The sequence below is a fragment of the Mastomys coucha genome, unplaced genomic scaffold (genome assembly GCF_008632895.1).
Source record: "Mastomys coucha isolate ucsf_1 unplaced genomic scaffold, UCSF_Mcou_1 pScaffold18, whole genome shotgun sequence".
In the NCBI taxonomy this organism is placed as follows: domain Eukaryota; kingdom Metazoa; phylum Chordata; class Mammalia; order Rodentia; family Muridae; genus Mastomys; species Mastomys coucha.
In genome coordinates this window covers 75,662,158-75,681,055 of record NW_022196900.1, presented here as the reverse complement: position 1 = coordinate 75,681,055, position 18,898 = coordinate 75,662,158, and the positions used below count along the sequence as shown (strand labels likewise).

Genomic DNA, 18,898 nt, shown 5'->3' with positions numbered 1-18,898 from the left:
AGTCTGAAGTCTGTGATGCCCAGGCCCAAGTCTGAAGTCTGTGATGCCCAGGCCCAGGTCTGAAGTCTGTGATGCCCAGGCCCAGGTCTGAAGTCTGTGATGCCCAGGCCCAGGTCTGAAGCCTGTGATGCCCAGGCCCAGGTCTGAAGCATGTGATGCCCAGGCCCAGGTCTGAAGCATGTGCGGTGCTTCGAGGGCAGGAGCTGCTCCTGAGGGAGTGCTGAGGACTGGGGCAGCACAGGCATTTTTGTGGTCTGGAAGTGAGGACATTGACCTGGTTACAGTTGCCTGCCTGTCTTCTTTTTTTTAAAACAACGAACATATTTTATGTGTGTGGATGTTTTGTCTGCAATGCATATCTGAGCACCCTGGGCACAGGTTTCCACATAGGCCAGACGAAGTCTCCTGGCTCTAGAGTTAGAAACGGTTATAAGCCACTATGTGGGTTCTGGAATTGAACCCAGGTGCCCTAGGAGAGTAGCCAGTCTTATGAAACCTTTGAGTTAGCTCTCTGGTCCTGTTTCTTCCTTTCCAGACAGGGTCTCCTGAAATGTCCTGAATAGTCCCTGATGGCATCTAACTGTTGATCCTCCTGCCTCAGCCTCCCACAGATTGGGATTATAGTTATGTACAGTGCCAGGCACTTTCCCATAGAGTTAACTCTTCCCTGGCTAGACCTGCTGTTTGGAGATAGGCAAATGTCCTCAGGGGGAACTGTTGGGCACTGAGGAGAGCTTAGGCAGGTCACCCACTGTTAGAGCTATAGAAGTTTCTGGACTCTCATTAATTCTCATTGAGTTGTACCTTTGTGCTACCTTGTGTCTACCTTCTCAGAGGAGGAAACACAAGCTGCTGAGGTTTTGCTCTATAAGGGCTTCTGTGTAGAGAGTAGCACAAATGGCTTGACAGCCACCGGCAGTGGATAGCCTGCCTCTGAATAAAACTCCATGGGTGTCCAGCCTCCCACCCTTGCAGGATTGCCATACTGCTTGTGGTGGATGGCTGTGTGGCTGTGTGGCTGTGCCTCACTCCTTTACAGATACGTGGCTATTACCAGTGGTCACTGTAATTCTCCCAGGGCAGGTAGGGGCTGGCTGGGAACACTTTTTTGTTTAAGTGGAAATGGCTGTGCTTGAACCTCACATTTTTGCCCTTTCCGTGTTCTGCCTTCCAAGGCCAGACCTGTTCCCATCCCCAATAACAGCCCTACCAGTAGTGCAGACTTTTGATTCCATGGCTCCTGTAGGTTTTCACATGAGTGGACATAGCTGGGGCTGAACCCAGGGCCTTGTACCTTTGACACATCCCATCAATGGAACCCCAACGTTCCACAGTCTTGGGTCTCTCCACTTCGGGCATGTCTGGGAGGGAAAACCCCCACCACTGTCAGTCAGCTACAGTTCCGCTTAATTTGCCAGAGTAGGGAGGTGGTGTGAGTGGGGAGATCCTGCACTGGCCTTGGGCAGTGTGTGCACAGTACTACTTAAGGTGGTAAATGACACTTTCCCTCCTAACTTCCGGGACCTGGGTGACCCAGCCAGCATTGCTGGGAGATAGAGGAAGTTTAGTCGGCAGGACCCCTGGGGCTATAGACACAGGTGACTGAGCCCTTCCTCTTTTGGCAGATGGGTTCATGTTTCGTGTGCTGTGGCAATTCTAGAAGCAAGGTTTGTCAACATTGCTGAAAGAAGTCCAGTGGATGTGAGCAAAATCCCTCTGCCTCGCTTCAAACTGGTAAGCCAGAGTGGGTGTGGGATTTGCGTGGCTCCCCCAATGACGAGTCTAGGGTGCATTTTGGCTTGGCTTTGGTCAGTATCATTCCCCTCTATGGCCGAATTGCCCCATGGGTACTTTACATTGGGCACAGGAGTAGAGCAGTCCCTAGGTGCTCCCATGTATTGGTAGGGAGTTGGCTTGGTTTTGTGCATTTTGGAGGGAAAACAAGAAGAGATGGACGGCCATTCCATTGAATCATGTGCTCTCTCTCTCTCTCTCTCCCCCCCCCCTTCTGTGCAGAGGTGTGTCTTTTGTAAGAAGCGGAGGAAACGGAATGCCGGCTGCTGTGTGCAGTGCTCCCACGGCCGCTGCCCAACTGCCTTCCATGTGAGCTGTGCCCAGGCTGCTGGGGTGATGATGCAACCCGACGACTGGCCCTTTGTGGTCTTCATCACGTGCTTCCGCCACAAGATTCCCAATCTGGAGGTGAGAGGGCGCCACGATAGAGTCCTCTTGACAGGTTTCAGGGTCATTTTCTCTGCATGTTGCCAAGTTATTACGTCAGCACATATCCTTGATGGAAAATGTCAATGAGTTAGCAATTAACATATGGCTCAGTCTGACCCACTTCTTGCCTTGGCCTTCACAGTTCAGTGGTACTAAACAAACCATGGCTTGGTTCTTTGGTTTACCTGTGTCCTTGCTTAAGTCTTCTGGGCATCCTCACCTGAGCCTGGACTTCAGAGCCACTCTGTAAGTGGTGAGAGCTGACATATCTGACAGTTGGACATTTTCTACTACACAGGAGGGAGTTCACAGTTCCCTCAGTGGTAACAGTGCAGGATAGGTAGGACATGACCTGGTAGAGTTCTGGAGGGACCTGGGCGGGCCCCGAGGAAGGAGAAGGGAGCTAGAGGTGTGATCATAGCTTCAGAAACAGAGGAGTATGTCTTATAAGAACAAACATTCAGGGCGGTTCTGGGAATCTGGCCGGTAGTAGTGAGCAGCGCCCAAGCAGGGAGGCCCTGGATCATTTAAGTTTCTTTCTCTTGCTGAATGAGGCTAACTTCTGAAAGGTCATACTTTTGAGTCATTTGTGTGCACATACGTTGGCGTGCATGTGGGAAGCAGAACAGCTGTGCGGAGTCAGTTCTCTCCTCCTGCCTTGTGGATGTAGTGTTTCTTGAATCTCCCACCCAGGCTCGCTGGCCACTTGGCTGCCAGATGATTCTCCAGTGACACCTGTGACTGTCACAGTGGCTGCCATTTGTTTTGTTTTGTTTTGTTTTTTTGAGACAGGGTCTCTATTCCTGGTTTTCTTAGATCTCACTCTGCAGATCCCTGATGCCTTGAACTCACAGAGATCTGCCTGCCTCTACCTCCAAAGTTCAGGGATTAAAGGTGTGCTCCCCCACACCTGGCTGGCTTTTCAAATGTGAGTTCCTAGGATTGTCCTCAGATGTTCAGGCTTGGGCCATAAGTACTTTCCTATGCTGAGCCACCTCACTGGCCCCTGAGGAGTCGCTGTGAGCAACCAGTAGGCAGCTTGGGGTAAAGATGAGAGCAAAGACTGGGATATTTTCAGCAGAATGGTTCAACCCAGTTTTCATTGGAAAATGAGCTGTGGCGATCCCACACACAAGCTCTCAACAGTGTGGTGTGTTGAGTCAAGAAAGAACTCAGGACAGGGCCAGGCCAGAGCAGGGAGCACTCTGCTGCCATTTGGGATCACAGAGAAGTCACCAGGTAGAGTTGGCTTTCCTTTTGACAGGGCAGGTAATGGTTTTGTACTTGGTTTCACTCTGGGGCCCCTTCCGGCTTCCAGCTCTCAGTGCAGTCAGCTGTAAGCTCAAGCCTGCAGTAGTTGTCCCATCCCTGTGGTTACTGAGATTACAGGTGGGCTCCTTCGAGCTTCCTCACGAAGGTGTGGATGAGACCTCAGGACAGGCTGTGCTGGAGTCAGAGCCTGAGATAGCATCAAACCCAGTTTGGTAGCTGGGAAATCTGAGCTTGGTCATGGAACAAGATGGCAGACACGTGATTATCTTCAGGATCACACCTGCAGCTTGCTGGGGTCACGAGGGAAGTCACACTGTTAGCAGTATTTCTTTATAATTCATTCTTTAAATGTTAGTTAAGCATCTGCTACATCCCAGGCTCAGCTAGGAACTTACCAGTGCACAAGACACCCTAACCCTCATGCAGTATCCTGAGGTACATAAAGTCAAGTTGAAGGATCCACAGGAAACTAGTAAGTGCACAGTATGTCAGAGCATGAATGGTGCAGTGGGTAAAATCAGCACAGGTCAGAGCTTTGGAAGAGTGGCCTGTGACGAATGGGATCAGTGAAGTGTCTAGGGAAGCATCTTGGGTAGAGGGAATAGCCACGCAGAGGCCCTGAGGTAGGAACATGAGTAGCACATGTATGTATTCAGAGAATAGTGAAGAGGCTTGTGTGGAACAGTGTCTGGGTAGGGTTTGGGGAACAGCTGGACTTGAGCCATCACATCAAGGACAGGGTCAGAATGAAAAGTGTTTGTGAGGTAGGGTACCAGCAATGTGAGGCCCTGTGAGGTAGGGTGCCAGCAATGGTGAGGCCCTGTGAGGTAGGGTGCCAGCAATGGCAAGGCCCTGTTAATGGGGCAGTTTGTTTGGAGCAGAGGATCTCAGTTCTTGTGCCCTTCTCCTGAGGGTAGAGCTAGTGCCCAGGTAGTGATTGGGTAGTGATGTTCAGTCACTATCCAGATGCTATGACACATACCTGAGGTGTACACATTAGAATGTATTATTTGGTTAGTTTCAGGGAAATTATGAAGGGGAGTGAGTTCATGGATTTTTTTGGATAAGATATACCATGGCTGAGGCAAGATATTGCTGTAAATTGGAGAACAAAAAAGAATAATGAAAGAAAAAGCATCATTTAAGAACTAGTTGGCTTGGAGCTCAGAGCTCACGTGAGTGGTTTGTAGCTGGAATATAGGTGTCTGGAAAGGCCTGTTCTGCCTTCCATTTGTCTTCTGTCTTTCCTTTGCCACACTTACTTTTCCCCGTCCCCCATAGGGGAGCTTATTAGAACTGTCAGGACGATCCAGGCTAATCCAGGCTGTTTCTTCTAGCGTGCTAAGGGAGCCTTGCTGAGCATCACAGCTGGCCAGAAAGTCATCAGCAAGCACAAGAATGGCCGCTTCTACCAGTGCGAGGTGGTCAGACTCACCACCGAGACCTTCTACGAAGTCAACTTTGATGATGGCTCCTTCAGTGACAACCTTTATCCTGAGGACATAGTGGTAATGTCTGCAAGTGGCTTCTGGGAGCGCTTTGGGACTGGGGCATCTTCTTGGCATTGCCAGCTGGATGACTGTGGCCTCTTTCCTTGACCCATGTCAGTTCCCAAACAGAAAGAAGCCTTTATTCCCAGGTTCCCTTTCTTTTTCTTTTTCTTTCCTTTTTTTTTTTTTTTTCCGAGACAGGGTTTCTCTGTGTAGCCCTGGCTGTCCTGTAACTCACTCTGTAGTCCAGGCTGGCCTCGAACTCAGAAATCCGCCTGCCTCTGCCTCCCAAGTGCTGGAATTAAAGGTGTGCACCACCACTGCCCGTCCCAGGTTCCCTTTCAAGGAAGAGTGTACATGCTGGGGCACTCAGCTTCCCTGAGAAGTTCAGGGGAGTCAGTGTTTCTTGTAGTCCACTGAAATATGCTTATATCTCAGACTAGATTATTTCTGATAGCATCTAGCTCAGGATGCGCGCTGATACTCGGGAAGCAAACCTGTGCTGATACAGTTTCATTGCATTAAAGCTGTGTGATTCTTTAAAAGAACGAGCCAGCCCTTGTTTCTGCCATGCCTCCTCGGGATGTGTGTGTGTAGTTGGCTTTGGGCTTTCTTAGGTGAGGGCTTTGGAGCTACAGAGAAACTACCTCAAAAGCTTTATCAACACCTGAAACACTAGAGCCCTACCTGGCCCTGAGCCTGGCTTTCCTGGCTCACTCTGCAGAACTTAGCTCAGGTTCCCCAGCCTTTGCCTTTCCTTTTCATGTGCTAGCCTGTGCACCCATCATACCAGGGCAAAGCCATTTCTTCCTTTTCATGTGCTAGCCTGTGCACCCACCATAACAGGGCAAAGCCATTTCTTCCTTAATGGTTCTTCATGAATTTATACGACATTAGCAACATCATTGCCAAAAGCATATTAATTAGTGTCTCAGTTATTCTCTGTTGCTCTGACAAAACAGTATGACCGTGGCAACTTATAAAAGAAAACACTTAATTTGGGGCTTATGGCTTCAGAGTCCATGGTGCAAAGACATGGCAGCAGGAACAGCTGAGAGCTCACTTTTTTTTTTTTTTTTTTTTTTTTTTGGTTTTTCAAGACAGGGTTTCTCTGTGTAGCCCTGGCTGTCCTGGTACTCACTCTGTAGACCAGGCTGGCCTCGAACTCAGAGATCCACCTGCCTCTGCCTCCCAAGTGCTGGGATCAAAGGTGTGTGCCACCACTGCCCAGCGAGAGCTCACACCTTGATATGCAAGTAGGACATAGGGGCACAGGGGTAGGCATGATGACACAGGTTTATACACACACACACACACACACACACACACACACACACACACACACACACACACGGTGTTACCTTCTCCATCAAGGCTGTATCTCCTAATCTTCCCCATGTCATTCCACCAAGTAAGGACCAAGGAGCCTAGAGCTCATCTTCCTTCAGACTACCACAGTTACAAGTCAGAGTTTTCCTGAAGATAAGGATGATCATCAGCAGTAGAATGGTCAGGGACTAGTAAGCTCTCTCCCAGACCTGATGCTGAGCTGTAGGTCAGTGTGTTTCCCTTATCACGCACGTGCTGGGAAGTGTTGCCTGCTCTAACTTGGAACACTGTTCCTGTCTGAGTGCCTTTTGTTCTAAGAGATTTTTAAGCTCTCAAAGAGCTTGTGTATTTGTGAATTTTACCTATCAATAGTTATTCTATTAGAAGTTAAAACTAAAATTAGTTAATCTTTTCAATATTATTTGATATATATGTGTGTGTATATCTCTGTGTGTGTCTATGTGTGTGTGTGTCTGTGTGTGTGTGATATTGCCATATTTCTCCATTTTTATGAAATATTTTTCAGGTCAATTCTCCATTCACTCTGTTGTTATACATTATTTTGATTAACATACGGTACTCCCCTATGAACCCAGCTCATAAGAAACTAAGGCCAGGGGCTCTAGAGTTCAAATCTGGTCCTGACTACACAGTGAGCCTATGTCAAAGACAAAAACAACCAAAAAAAGTAAATAGAAAAAAAGATGTAGAAAGAAAACCTGTCAAGCTGGGCAGTGGTGGTGCACGCCTTTAATCCCAGCACTTGGAAGGCAGAGGCAGGTGGATTTCTGAGTTTGAGGCCAGCCTGGTCTACAAAATGAGTTCCAGGACAGCCAGGGCTACACAGAGGAACCCTGTCTTGAAAAACCAAAAAAGAAAAGAAAAAAAAAACCTGTCATGGAATTGCAGTTGGAATGGCGGTAACATTTTATTTTTTGAGGCAGTGAGTAGACTTGGCTGCCTGGAACTCACAGAGGTCCCCCTATCCCTGGTTCCCTGAGAACATTTTAGTAGCATTTTTTGGAACTGGACATTGGAACTAGGGCCTTAGCTGTGTCCATGGAGCTGCTGCCCGGTCCTTTCACATTTTTTAAGATATGAAATAGGATTTATTTATAGCTGAGGCAGTCCTTGAACTCCTGATCTTCCTGCCTCCTGACTGGTTGAGATTATAGGCCTATGTTACCAGGTCTTGTTACTGGGGCAGTTTGATCTTTTATTTTTGGGACAAGGCCTCATGTAGCTCAGGAAGGCCTTGAACTCCTGAGTACCGGCAGCACAGGTGTGTGCCACTATGCCTGACCAAGTAACAGGTTTTTGTTTTTTATAAAGTAATAAACAATATGAAATCCGAAAGGCCATTGAACATACCTGAAGTCTGCCCACCCATCTCACACTGAGGGTGGGTCTTGTACCTGATTTGTTACAATGTATGCTGGTCATTCAGAAAACACTGTCATCCTGAGCTGTTGAGATCTTTCCAAATGATGGTAAAGTTTATTATAAATACTTTTTTTGTTTGTTTGTTTTTTTAGAGACAGGGTTTCTCTGTATAGCCCTTGCTGGCCTGGAACTCACTCTGTAGACTAGGCTGGCCTCGAATTCAGAAATCCACCTGCCTCTGCCTCCCAAGTGCTGGAATTAAAGGTGTATGCCACCACCGCCTGGCTATAAATACATTTTTAAAAATCAAATTCACAGCCTGTTGCTTCATTACTGGTTTGTGAAACCTAGCCTTTTTACCCCCTTATACTTTGCGTCCACCTTAGTAACGAACACAGTAGAAACTGGGAAAGTTTGGTGTCTTTGATTTACACACATGGCCTATTTTTTATACACATCATAAATTTTCCTGGAAATATCCGCACAGTGGAAGGGCTAGTGGTTTGTTTGTGTTTGTTCTTCTTTTTTTGTGTGGATCTGGCCACCAGGCTGGAGCTACATCTCCAGGCATTGCTTTTGTCTGCTTCACAGCAGGTCACCCTACTTAGCCAAAGCTGAACTTCACCCAGCTGCTCTGCCGGGTTTCCTGGGAGCCTCCACTCTCAGCTAGATGGTCCCTCCCTCACTCCCTCTCTTCTTTCTTTCTTCCCTCCTTCTCTCTCTCTCTCTCTCTTTCTCTCTCTCTCACTCTCAAAAGCACATGTCTTAGAACGTACTCAAACGCAGTCCTACCATTCCTCCATAGCAAAGCCTTGGGAACCTTAAGCAGCTTATCTGAGAGGACACAAGGATCGTGGATTGGAGAACCCACCCCTGCTTCTGTGTTTACTACATTTACTGAGTTTATTGTACCTGTCTGGGGTTTTTGTTTTGTTTGTTTGCTCACATAGAGGCAGCAGATTAGGCAGATGAATGAAGCAGACCCTGTTTAACTTACTGTGGCTTTCAGCCCAGAGCTAGCTGCCTTTCCTGCAGCGAGTGGGCAGGAGTCCTTCTCGAGTCATTGGCACTTACCGCTGTGGTTGGGTGGAGCTGCTCTTTACTCTCTTCCTTTGCTCTTTCCTCAGAGTCAGGACTGTCTCCAGCTGGGGCCTCCTGCTGAAGGTGAAGTGGTTCAAGTCAGATGGACAGATGGCCAAGTCTATGGGGCTAAGTTTGTGGCCTCCCATCCCATCCAGATGTACCAGGTAGCCTAAGGTTCTTGAATGGGCATTTGAGGGTGGGAGGGTACTTCATTAATTTAGTGTTTCCTCTTGGGCAAGAAGCTTGTCTTTGCTCTTGAAAGAACTTGCCTGTCACTTACAGCCTTCACAGATCTGGAGCCCTGGGGTGTCCACTTTGCTATTGTGCCTTCAGGCACGGCAGTCAGTCCTTACACAGAAGGTCCTTACTACCGTGTTGCCTTCCTCTAGCTACCAGAAACTGCCACTGTGCGCACAGGTCCTGCAGGACTCTGGTACCCTAGCTAAAGGGCCTTTGCTTGCTTGTCAGGTGGAGTTTGAGGATGGCTCGCAGCTGGTGGTTAAGAGAGATGATGTATACACACTGGATGAAGAGCTTCCCAAGAGAGTCAAGTCTAGACTGGTGAGTGAGTTTTCTGGGCCTTTATATCCTTCCCATCTTGAACATGGCAGGAACATGCCCCTTTGGTGTTTATTTGTGGCCGTGTGGCCACAAAGTGACGATTTGCTTGCCTTTTCCTTTGTAGTCAGTAGCTTCAGACATGCGCTTCAATGAGATTTTCACGGAGAAGGAAGTAAAGCAAGAAAAGAAAAGGCAACGGGTCATCAACTCAAGGTACCGGGAGGATTACATCGAGCCAGCACTGTACCGGGCCATCATGGAGTAGATGTTTCCAGGATCTAAGAGGTTCCCAGCCATCAAGGCGAGAGCACTCTAGGGTTCCACAGCACAGCAGACACTTGGAACTCAGAAGTCTTAGACAGTGAAGCTGTACACAGAAAAGGAATGACTTGTCTGACCCATCACCTTCTCACTCCACCCTTGATGCATTCTGCCGGGAAAAGACAAGCCGGCTGTGGGCGCTTGGCAGCAGCTGCTCTGGCCCCAGCTGACCGGCTGACACTGGGATGCTGCAACTGCATCAGCCGCCAGTCCAAATGGGTCAGCTGTTCCTGCTGGGCAGATGGTTCTTTCTTAGCCTAGGACTTGCTTCCTACCACCCACCCGCCCGCTGGCACCAGCAAGGCAGAGAGGTGCTGGTGCTTGACCCAGTCCCCTTTTGTATTTATGTATGCGTGTGTACCTGTGTGTGAGTGTGTGAACATGCGAGTGTGGGAGTGAGTGTACACACCTGTGTGTTTGTGTGCTTGAGAATGTGTTTGTGTGTGCGCGAGTGTGTGTGTGCTTGGTCAGGACTAGCTTCCGCCAGCCCCTGGGCTTCACTTTCTTCTTTGCCTCCACAGGGCAAACAAAATGTGAAATTCTGCCCTCAGCCAAGCTGAGTAAGGGCCCTGGGGGATGTATGGGTAGAGGTGGGTTGCCATCTGTCCCTTCCTGGACCGATTTCAAGAGAGTGCTGGCAAAGCTGCAGTATTGGGATGCTAAGGAGCTGGCTGCCACCTCTGTCCACCCTTGAAGTAGAACTCAGAGGTTATGTACTATGAGCCCACAGACTTCAGGCACGGAAGCCCCTATGGCACAGTGTTAGAGGGTGTGGGTGGGGACTACCTTGAAGGGAGAATTTTAATGATGGAAACAGGCAGAGCCTGGTGGGTGATTTTTGTGCAGGGGAAATTGCAGTTATGCAGGGGCTATCTATGGGTTAGGATGAACTGGGGCCACTGGAGGCCAAGGGCCGGTGTAGCTACGCCCTTGGTCAGGGGTGGGATGGGGCTGGTTGAGGGTGGGGGTGGGGTGGGACTAGAGGGCAACATTGAAGGGGTTAAACAGGTTTTTGCTCCTCTTGAATTTGTTTGCCTGGGCCCAATATTGGGGGGCTTCATACCTTGCTCTGTATACAGGAGTCAGATTTATAATACTTCCCTTTTTTTGTTACGTATGAACTCTATAAACCAAATTATTTTGAAAACTGGTGCATTACCTTGTCCTTAGCAATAAAATGTATTGAACAGAGGATTGACTGTGGTCTGCCCCATGGAGCCCAAGTGGCCCAGGGTCAGGCTGTGGGGCAGAGGCTGGGAAACCGTTCGCCGAGGTGGGTGTGTGCCGTGGCCCATGAGCATCCAGGGCAATGTGGCTCTCAGTACCTCCTTTTGCTCTTCCTGGAAGAGTTAATGAAAAGGATTGGACTACAGTCTTCTCAAGAGAGGTTTCACTTAAACCCCTTTTGATGTCATCAGTATCCCGGTATGCAAATCATTTCCTGCATCAGAATTCCACTTGTGTGAAACCAGGAGGGAGTATGCTTTAGGTACCTGAAAAGCAAGAGGCCCATGATCTCCTCTCGGATTATAGAAGCTGCTCTCTGCAATGCCTGTAGTTGATGAGTGCTCTCCTGGAGGAAGACCCAGTCTTTGACAAGAATAGGTGATTCTGAGCTTCTGCACAGCCTATGGATTCCAGCTGGCCTCAGCTTTGTGCCCTCATGCTAGACAATGGGCTTGCTTGGTATCCCTGCAGCCTGGGAGCTACTACTTAGTATTGGTTGTGGGGAAAGAGAGAAGAGTTTCAAAGATGTTTTTTCAAAGCTAACACCTTGGAGCCGAGGAAAGAAGTTTGCCCCTCTATTCTTCACTCTGGGATTTTTCAGGGGAAAATGGCTGGGGAAGCTAGGTAGGGCTGAGCTTTCCTGGAAGAGAGGAAAACTTAATTTCCTCGGGCACCTGTAGTTCCTCCCCATGATTCTTATTACCTCAGCCTTGCTGAAGAACCTGATAACCTTGTGCCTGGCCTGGTGTAATCCCAGCTCTATGGGAATTGAGGGTTGAATTCAAGCCTTTGAGTGTTTGAGGCAGGTACTCTACCGAAGGCTATATCTACCGACTGCCAAGCTGTAGCCACTGACAGCTCTCTCTACTTTTCCGCCCCTAAAGATAGGATGGAGAGATGGTTTAGCCATTAAGAATAGTTGCTTTTACAGGGAGCCCAGGTTCAGTTGCCACTATCGACTTGGTGGCATGCAACTGCCTGTAACAGTTCCAGGGGCCATGAGGCCTTCTGGGATACACAGGCACAGGAACATACATTCATGCAGACACTAAAACACACACACACACACCAAACCCAAAGACACAGGGACCCACAAAGTTGTTAAATGTTTAATCCTGCTTCAGTTTATGGAGTAGTTAAGTACATACCACCACCACCGTGATAAGCTAAGTCAATCATTCAAAAACATTTCTGGACTATGTAATTATAAGAAAATTCCTAGTTCAAAAAAAGCTATGGGACTTTCCCAAGTCTCACAAAACTGGCCTGTGGTTTCTGTTCTGGTGCTGGGGACGGCTTGGGGCTTTGAGCTTGCTAAACTTCAAACCTGGCTCTGCCTTAGGCAGTCCTGGCCAGTGTGGTCTAGTTTGGGTTTATGATGGATCACAGCCAAAGACTGCACTTCAGCTTTTTGCCAAAGCAGAAACGTGTAAGACTGTAAGATTGGCATCTGAGAGTGGCAAGTTATGTCTCCACCTCCTCTTCGGGGAAATTCTGTATTAAATTCTGCCTTAGGATAATGCACTCGGCTGCAGGACGAAGGTGCGACCTCCTGAACTGGGTATGTGGGGTAGCTTTGTGGTCCATCTGCGACCTTTCTTCGAGGTCACGCCTGAACTTAGCAGGCCTCTTACCCTTACGGCATTGGACAGGGCTTCAGGAGGCGTTCTAGGGGTTACACCAGCGGCCGGATCTGACAGCAGAGCGGTGGGGTTGGGACAGGAGACTTCCTCTGGGAACCAGAGGAGACCTGACTGCAGCCGGGCCGCCCCACGCACAGCAGCTCCACGCGGCGCTCCTCCCAAGCCCCAACTACAGCCCGGGGATGGGGAGGGAGTGGATTCGGCTTCCGGCTTCCATTGGGTCGCCGGTGGTCCGGGCCCGCCCACCCCTGCGGCGAAGCCTCGCATTGGCCTGCCTGGCGCCCCGCCCGGTTCCGGTGCGCCCATTGGCTGCCGATGTCCGACCCTCGGCGCGGCCGCCGAGGCGGACTGCAGGATTGGTGGTCCCGCCGCTGCGTCCCCACCATGGCGGCGCCCGTGCAGCCCGCCGCGTCCTGGGCTCCCTCTGGGGTCCCCTCGGCTGTCCCCGCTATTCGCGCTGCAATTGCCTCCACGCTCTGCGTGCGCCCTGGCGCCACCCGCCCCCGACCTCCCTCTCCGCTGCGGTAAGGCCTGCCCTGCGTCCCCGACGCAGCTCTCGGCCGCCGCGCCCCTCCCCCGGTCAGACCGGCCCGAGCCGCGCTGGGGACCAGAGCCCGGGTCCCGAGTGGGGGCCAGGCCTGCGGAGGGCCGCGCAAGCCGGGCCGAGCGCGCCGAGGTCACCTGTGTGCGGTGCCCCAGGGCGCGCGAGTCTGGGCACAGAGGAGGGTCACGGTCACCTGGGACCCGCTGTGGGACAAGCGCAAGAAAGTCCGGGGAAAGCCTAGCGGGAGTCACCAAGAGTAGCGGTTGCCATCTCTGCCTTCCCCGGGGCCAGATCCTCCTCGGAGCGACCGGGTCATTTTGTCAAAGTACGTCTTCTCGATACGTTTTCTTCTGGAGTGTTCCCCATTGTCTTCTCAGTTGTCTTGTTTGCACGGCAGGTTTGGTTAGGAGGATGTCCCACAGATGTGTTTAGACTCCTTTTTACAGTAGCACCCATTTTTATGATTCCTCAATAAATTTCATTTTCGTTTGTTTCTCTTGAGTATGGTGGTAAAACTGAGTCACTGTAATTAACCCAGGGAGTGACCGATGAAGGGAGACAGCTGCTATCCCAGAAAGCAAAGAGTGCTTAACACATTTCTGTGAGTTCCTTTGAATTATTAGTACTATAGATGATGGACTGTGAAGGTAGGAAAACCTCGAGTTAGGTTCCCGACATGTAGCACAGTAGATATTATGAAAATTCCAGTTGTGTCCCTAAACTTTCTATTAAAGACTCAGAGGAATCGGAGCCGGGGGTGGTAGGTGCACACCTGCAATAGCACTCAGAAGCTGAAGCAGGAGGATTGCTTCAGAGGCCAGCCTGGGCTACATAGAATAATACCTGGTCAACAAGAGCCACATAGCAAGACCAGTTTCAAAAGACTGAAGGAAGGAAAAGAGGATTGAAGGATTAAAAAATTGGAGTAAAGCCTTATAACAGTTGGGAGTTTTATATAGTCTCCTAAGGTAACAGACATTTTGAAATGCAAAGTGGTGTTGGTTGCTCCATTTCACTGATGTCTGTGTCTCCTAACAAGTATGTTATTAATGATGAAGCAAAGCAAGTGTGTTCCTAGAGATTAATGAGCTTGCTCACACAGTCAAGCGCCTACTGAATCCATGTTTTGTTTTGTGCAAGGCATTGACCTGAGGGAAACTTAGACAATTAAAATATGGAATTGTTCTCTAGACCTATGTAGGATGTGGGAATGAAGTACACACAAATGATAAACTTGGGGTATGGCCTCTAGAATTCCAAGAAGAATGTGAAGTGTGTTTAAGGAAGGTTTCATGGTGGCACTGAAGTTTTTTTGAGTTGAACCACAAAGAGTGGAACGGCTGTCTGGTGGAGAAGTGAGGCAGTGAAAAGCCAGGATGTGGAAGGTGGCAGAGGAGGACTCAATGCATGTGTGTGGTTCCAGGGCGTTCTTACAGGAAAAGAAAGGGATATGAGGCTGTACAAAAGACTAAGTTGGGGGCTGGGGATGTAGTTCAGTTGGTAGGGTCCTTGTCTAGCATGCAGGAAGTCCTAGATTTGATCCACAGCACCACGTAAAACCAGGCATGGTGATACTCTTCCCCTATAATCCTGACGTTTTGGAGGTGGAGACAGGAGGATCAGAAGTTCAAGGTCATCTCTAACTATACAGTGAGCTTGAGGCTAGCCTAGTGACCCTGTCATAAACAAAAACAATCCAAAGGCAGGTTAGAGAAGCACCTTTGTCCTGTGAGAATCAAAGGCTAAACCAGTCACCATAAGGACCAGGACCTGGCAGGAAAGACACAGTGAGTAGCACTTAGATGGGGATGTCACACTTTCGTAGCTGCCTCGCTAGCCGCCACAGAGCTGGAGTCCACCTTGCGTCTTGTCTTCATTTCCCAGCTTCGTGCAGTTAGAGACAGGTCCTAGGTCTACCACCACACTGCTCTGACATTTGTTTCCTTCAGCTTCCTTCAGCTCTCACAGTCATCACACAGATTGGGACCTGATGTTTCTGGGAGTTGCCCCAGAATCCCCTGAACATGTGTTCCCTGCCCCACTTCTGTTAGATCTCACCCACCATAACAGATAAGCATGCCACTTCTCTGGCTTTCAGGGTTCTCTATTTGGTTAGGCCCAGGGCAGCCTGGCATCGGCAGGTTATTGCCATACCCTTTGATATATTGCCCTTTCTAGGTCCCTTCATCCATGTGGCTTTGTGTTTTGTTGTCTGAACTCCATGTATTTATTTGCATGTGTTGGCTTTTTATGCCTTAAATGAGCCCTTCGTTCTCCGTCATTACCCTGGCCCATGTTTTATGGCCATTCCATACGGAACTTCCTTGTAAAAGCCTCTCTGTATTTTTCCTTCTACCTAGATGAGCTGTCTCTCTTTAATTCTGGGGCTCTGCCTTTTGTATTTGTGTTTGTTTTGACATTGGTTCTCTTATGTGTGGTGTGTGGGTGTGTTTTGTTTGTTTGTTTGTTTGTTTGTTTTTTATGCAAGATCTTGTCTAGCCCAGGCTGGCCTTCAACTCCCCACTGCCCCTTTTCCTGCCATTTTAGAACCTCAGGCAGCCTAGGTCAGCCTCAAACAGCTGGGGACCTTGAACTCAGAATCTTCCTGTTCCCCTCAGCTCTATAGGCTTCAAAGTTTGCCTGTTTGCCATAATTAATTTACCGTCTCTTCCACTAGCAATGTTAGATCTACTTTAAAAGAAAAGATACGACTCTCTTCCCTGTTGTCTGGTGTAGTGTTTTTATGTAGTTAGCTACTCAGCATAGGTTTTTTATGTACAAAATAGTATTTTGATACAGGCAATACTGTAGTTATTGTCTCCTGCTCCTGCCCACTGTAATTACTGGTCACTGCTCTCTTGCAGCATACTCAAAAACTATTCTAACTAAAAGAAAAAAGAGGGGGTGGGGTTCAGGGAGTGGGGCTCAGCTGGTTGAGTGCTTGCTAGGCATTTATGAGGTTCTGGATTCCATCCTAGCATTTCATAAATAGGTAGGACATGCTTGTAGTCAGAGCATTCTGGAGGTAGAAGCAGGAAGCTCAGGCGTTGAAGATCCATCCAGTTGTCTGAGTTGGTAAAGGCAATTGCTGTAAGCCTCTTGACCTGAATTTGATTCCTGGAATAACCACATGTTAGAAGAAACGAGCTGATCCTCTGACTACCATATGGGTACTGTCTGGTGGGCAAACAAACTTAAAAGAAAGACAGAAGTTTAAAAAAAAAATGTTCAAGATGATCTTCAGCTATTTGTGGAATTTGAGGCCAGCCTGGACTACATGCAATCTTGTCTCTCCACTTCCACTCCCCTCAAAAAAAAAAAGAGAAAATAGTCTTGAAGTAGGATAGCTACAAAAACATCCTTTGTTCAATCAAAATATTTGTCATAAAAACATGCAAGTCAATTGGCCATAGGAGAGAATGCTTTACTGAGAGATCCAAAGCATTAGTTTAGATAATTTAGAGTTAAAAAAAAATCTAAAGATTTTGGTGGTTTAACAATACCTAAGTTGGCTTCCTGTTCATGCAGCCCATTTACTGTGAGTGTACAGAGAGCTCTGCTTGTCACACGTGGTCAGGAATGGAGACAGTTGGAAACTAGTGGGTGGTCAAGTGGGTCCCAGCTTTTACAGCTTCTATTCTGTTGCTTTACTGGTTGGTCTCTCGTTGGTCAGAGAGGGACACGTGGCCTTGCCTGGCTTTAAAGCCGGGTGGGGAATAGCAGACTTAGCTTATGACTAATGTACAAAGAGCCAGAGCTGTTTTTTGGCACTGACAACTACTACATATCCTGTATTAAATCACAGAGCATTGAAGATTAGAGCTAGTAAGTCAGACGGGCACCAGAGGCAAGTCTATAGACATCAGCAAGAAACCGAAGGCCAACACTCCATCAGAATAATGCTCGTAAGCTAAGGCTAGAAGTACAAGGGCAGTAAATCACACCCCGATGATAATGCAGCCATTCTCTAGATGGTTATTGTTTGCTAGCAGTCTGTTTTATCTGGAGATAGTATCTCACAGAGCTCTGGCTGGCCTGAACTCTGTGTAGCTGAGGATACCTTTGAACTCAGAATCCTCCTGTTTGCACCTCTCAAAGTGCTACAGCATTCTGAGGTGTTACAAGGTATGCCGCTGTACTACCCTCTCAGGAACAGAGACAGTAAGATGAAGAGTTTGAGGCTAGCCTCAAACCTATCTCAAAATTAAGTATCAGCAAAGATGTAGCTTAATTAACTTAATTGCTGAAATACTTGCCTGGTATGCACAGAGCTGTGGGTGGGTTTGGTGCCCACCACTATGAACTGAGCGTGTGGCAGCATGTCTATTAATCTAGCACTCAGGCGGTTAGAGGGAGTGGCTTAAAGTTCCAGGTCATCTTTATCTACACAGAGTTGGAAGCCAGCCTGGGATACGTGAAACCCTCTGTAAAAACAAACAAATAATAAGAAATAATAAGTAGGCTAAATCATATTTAAGTGTTTTCATTTATGAAGTCAGAAAGGGCAGGCAGAGTCAAGAGTCTCAAATTCAAGAGCAGCCTGTGCTACATAAGTGTGACCTTGTCTCAGAATAAAAAAAAAGTCAAGAGTATAAAACTTTAAGATGCATTTAATTGGTTTAGTTGGGTTTAAATGAGGCTTCAAACTTGGTATTGGGCCTGCTTTTGATAAAGCTAAGTGTTGATTGGAGCTCTGACTTAGGAGACAGAAGAGCTGACGTTTTGGCTTTGGGTCTTGGCTCTGTCACCAACCACCTGTCTGACATTTAAGTTTTTTGTTTCTTTTTAACTTTCTGTGCTGGAGTTTGATCCCAGGATCTTGTGCATGCTGGGTAAGACCAGTGCTACTGAACTACATCCCCATCTAGTGTCTTGTCCTGTCTTTTCCTTTTTGAAACAGAGTCTCAGTACGTAGACCAGGCTGGCCTGGAACTCACAAAGCTCCTCCTGCCTCATCCTCCCAAGTGCTGGCATTAAAGGTGTGTGCCACCATATCCAGCTACTGTATATTTTTAATTTTAACACTTACATGGTATTTAGCTATTCCTGGCAGTCTATGCAATTCCAGTAGACTCTCCTAGTCATTGCACAGTATTCTTTAAACATGGCTCGGTGCTGGCCTTGCCTCTAACATTGTAGCATTACAGATTGGAATAATACATCCCTGACTTGCTAAGCTAAACCAGCAGATGTGGTACTGTCAACTCTCTGTACTCATGGGTAACTTCCCTGGAGTCCCTGAGGGTACCTACCTCTGAGAATGTGCAGCTCTCATACTAAGATAGTTTAGTGTTTACGTATAAACCCACAGGGCTTCCTTTATACTTAAGATCACCTGTGACTATAGCCTGCGATACATTGTAAATGCTGTGTAAACCCTTTCTGTGTTTCTGTCTCTGTCTCCTAAGTGTAGGGATTATAGGCATAAACCACTATACTGACACAGTTTTTGTTTGTTTGTTTTTAAAGATTTATTTATTTTCTGTATGTGAGTACACTGTCGCTCTCTTCAGTCACTCCAGAAGAGGGCATCAGATCCCATTATAGATGGTTGTGAGCCACCATGTGGTTGCTGGGAATTGAATTCAGCACCCCTGGAAGAGCAGTCAGTGCTCTTAACTGCTGAGCCATCTCTCCAGTGCTCAACACGTTTTTGTTTTACTTGTTTTTGTTTTTGTTTTTTTGTTTTTTTGTTTTTTTGTTTTTTTCAAGACAGGGTTTCTCTGTGTGTAGCCTTGGCTGTCCTGGAACTCGCTCTGTAGACCAGGCTGGCCTTGAACTCAGAAATCCGCCTACCTCTGCCTCCCAAGTGCTGGGATTAA

General features: G+C 48.0%; 2 protein-coding genes across 6 annotated transcripts in view; both read left to right on the top strand.

Annotated features, from left to right (window-relative positions):
- Kdm4a (lysine demethylase 4A) overlaps nucleotides 1-9,713 on the top strand; it is a 45,927-nt gene extending 36,214 nt beyond the window's left edge. For both annotated transcript variants that reach the window (XM_031378412.1, XM_031378413.1), the window contains exons 17-22: nucleotides 1,626-1,734; nucleotides 2,017-2,202; nucleotides 4,833-5,003; nucleotides 8,825-8,944; nucleotides 9,249-9,341; nucleotides 9,466-9,713. In XM_031378412.1, coding sequence (XP_031234272.1) covers nucleotides 1,626-1,734; nucleotides 2,017-2,202; nucleotides 4,833-5,003; nucleotides 8,825-8,944; nucleotides 9,249-9,341; nucleotides 9,466-9,606 — 820 coding nt within the window. In that variant the 3' untranslated portion in view covers nucleotides 9,607-9,713. The remainder of the gene's footprint in view (nucleotides 1-1,625; nucleotides 1,735-2,016; nucleotides 2,203-4,832; nucleotides 5,004-8,824; nucleotides 8,945-9,248; nucleotides 9,342-9,465) is intronic.
- Nucleotides 9,714-12,840: 3,127 nt separating this feature from the next.
- Nucleotides 12,841-18,898, top strand: part of St3gal3 (ST3 beta-galactoside alpha-2,3-sialyltransferase 3) — a 209,613-nt gene continuing 203,555 nt past the window's right edge. For 2 of the 4 annotated variants that reach the window (XM_031378411.1, XM_031378409.1), the window contains exon 1: nucleotides 12,841-13,056. The gene's annotated coding sequence lies outside the window, so the exon portion shown is untranslated. Of the gene's footprint in view, nucleotides 13,402-18,898 lie in introns of all 4 variants that reach the window. The other 2 variants (XM_031378408.1, XM_031378410.1) reach the window with 2 other exon arrangements.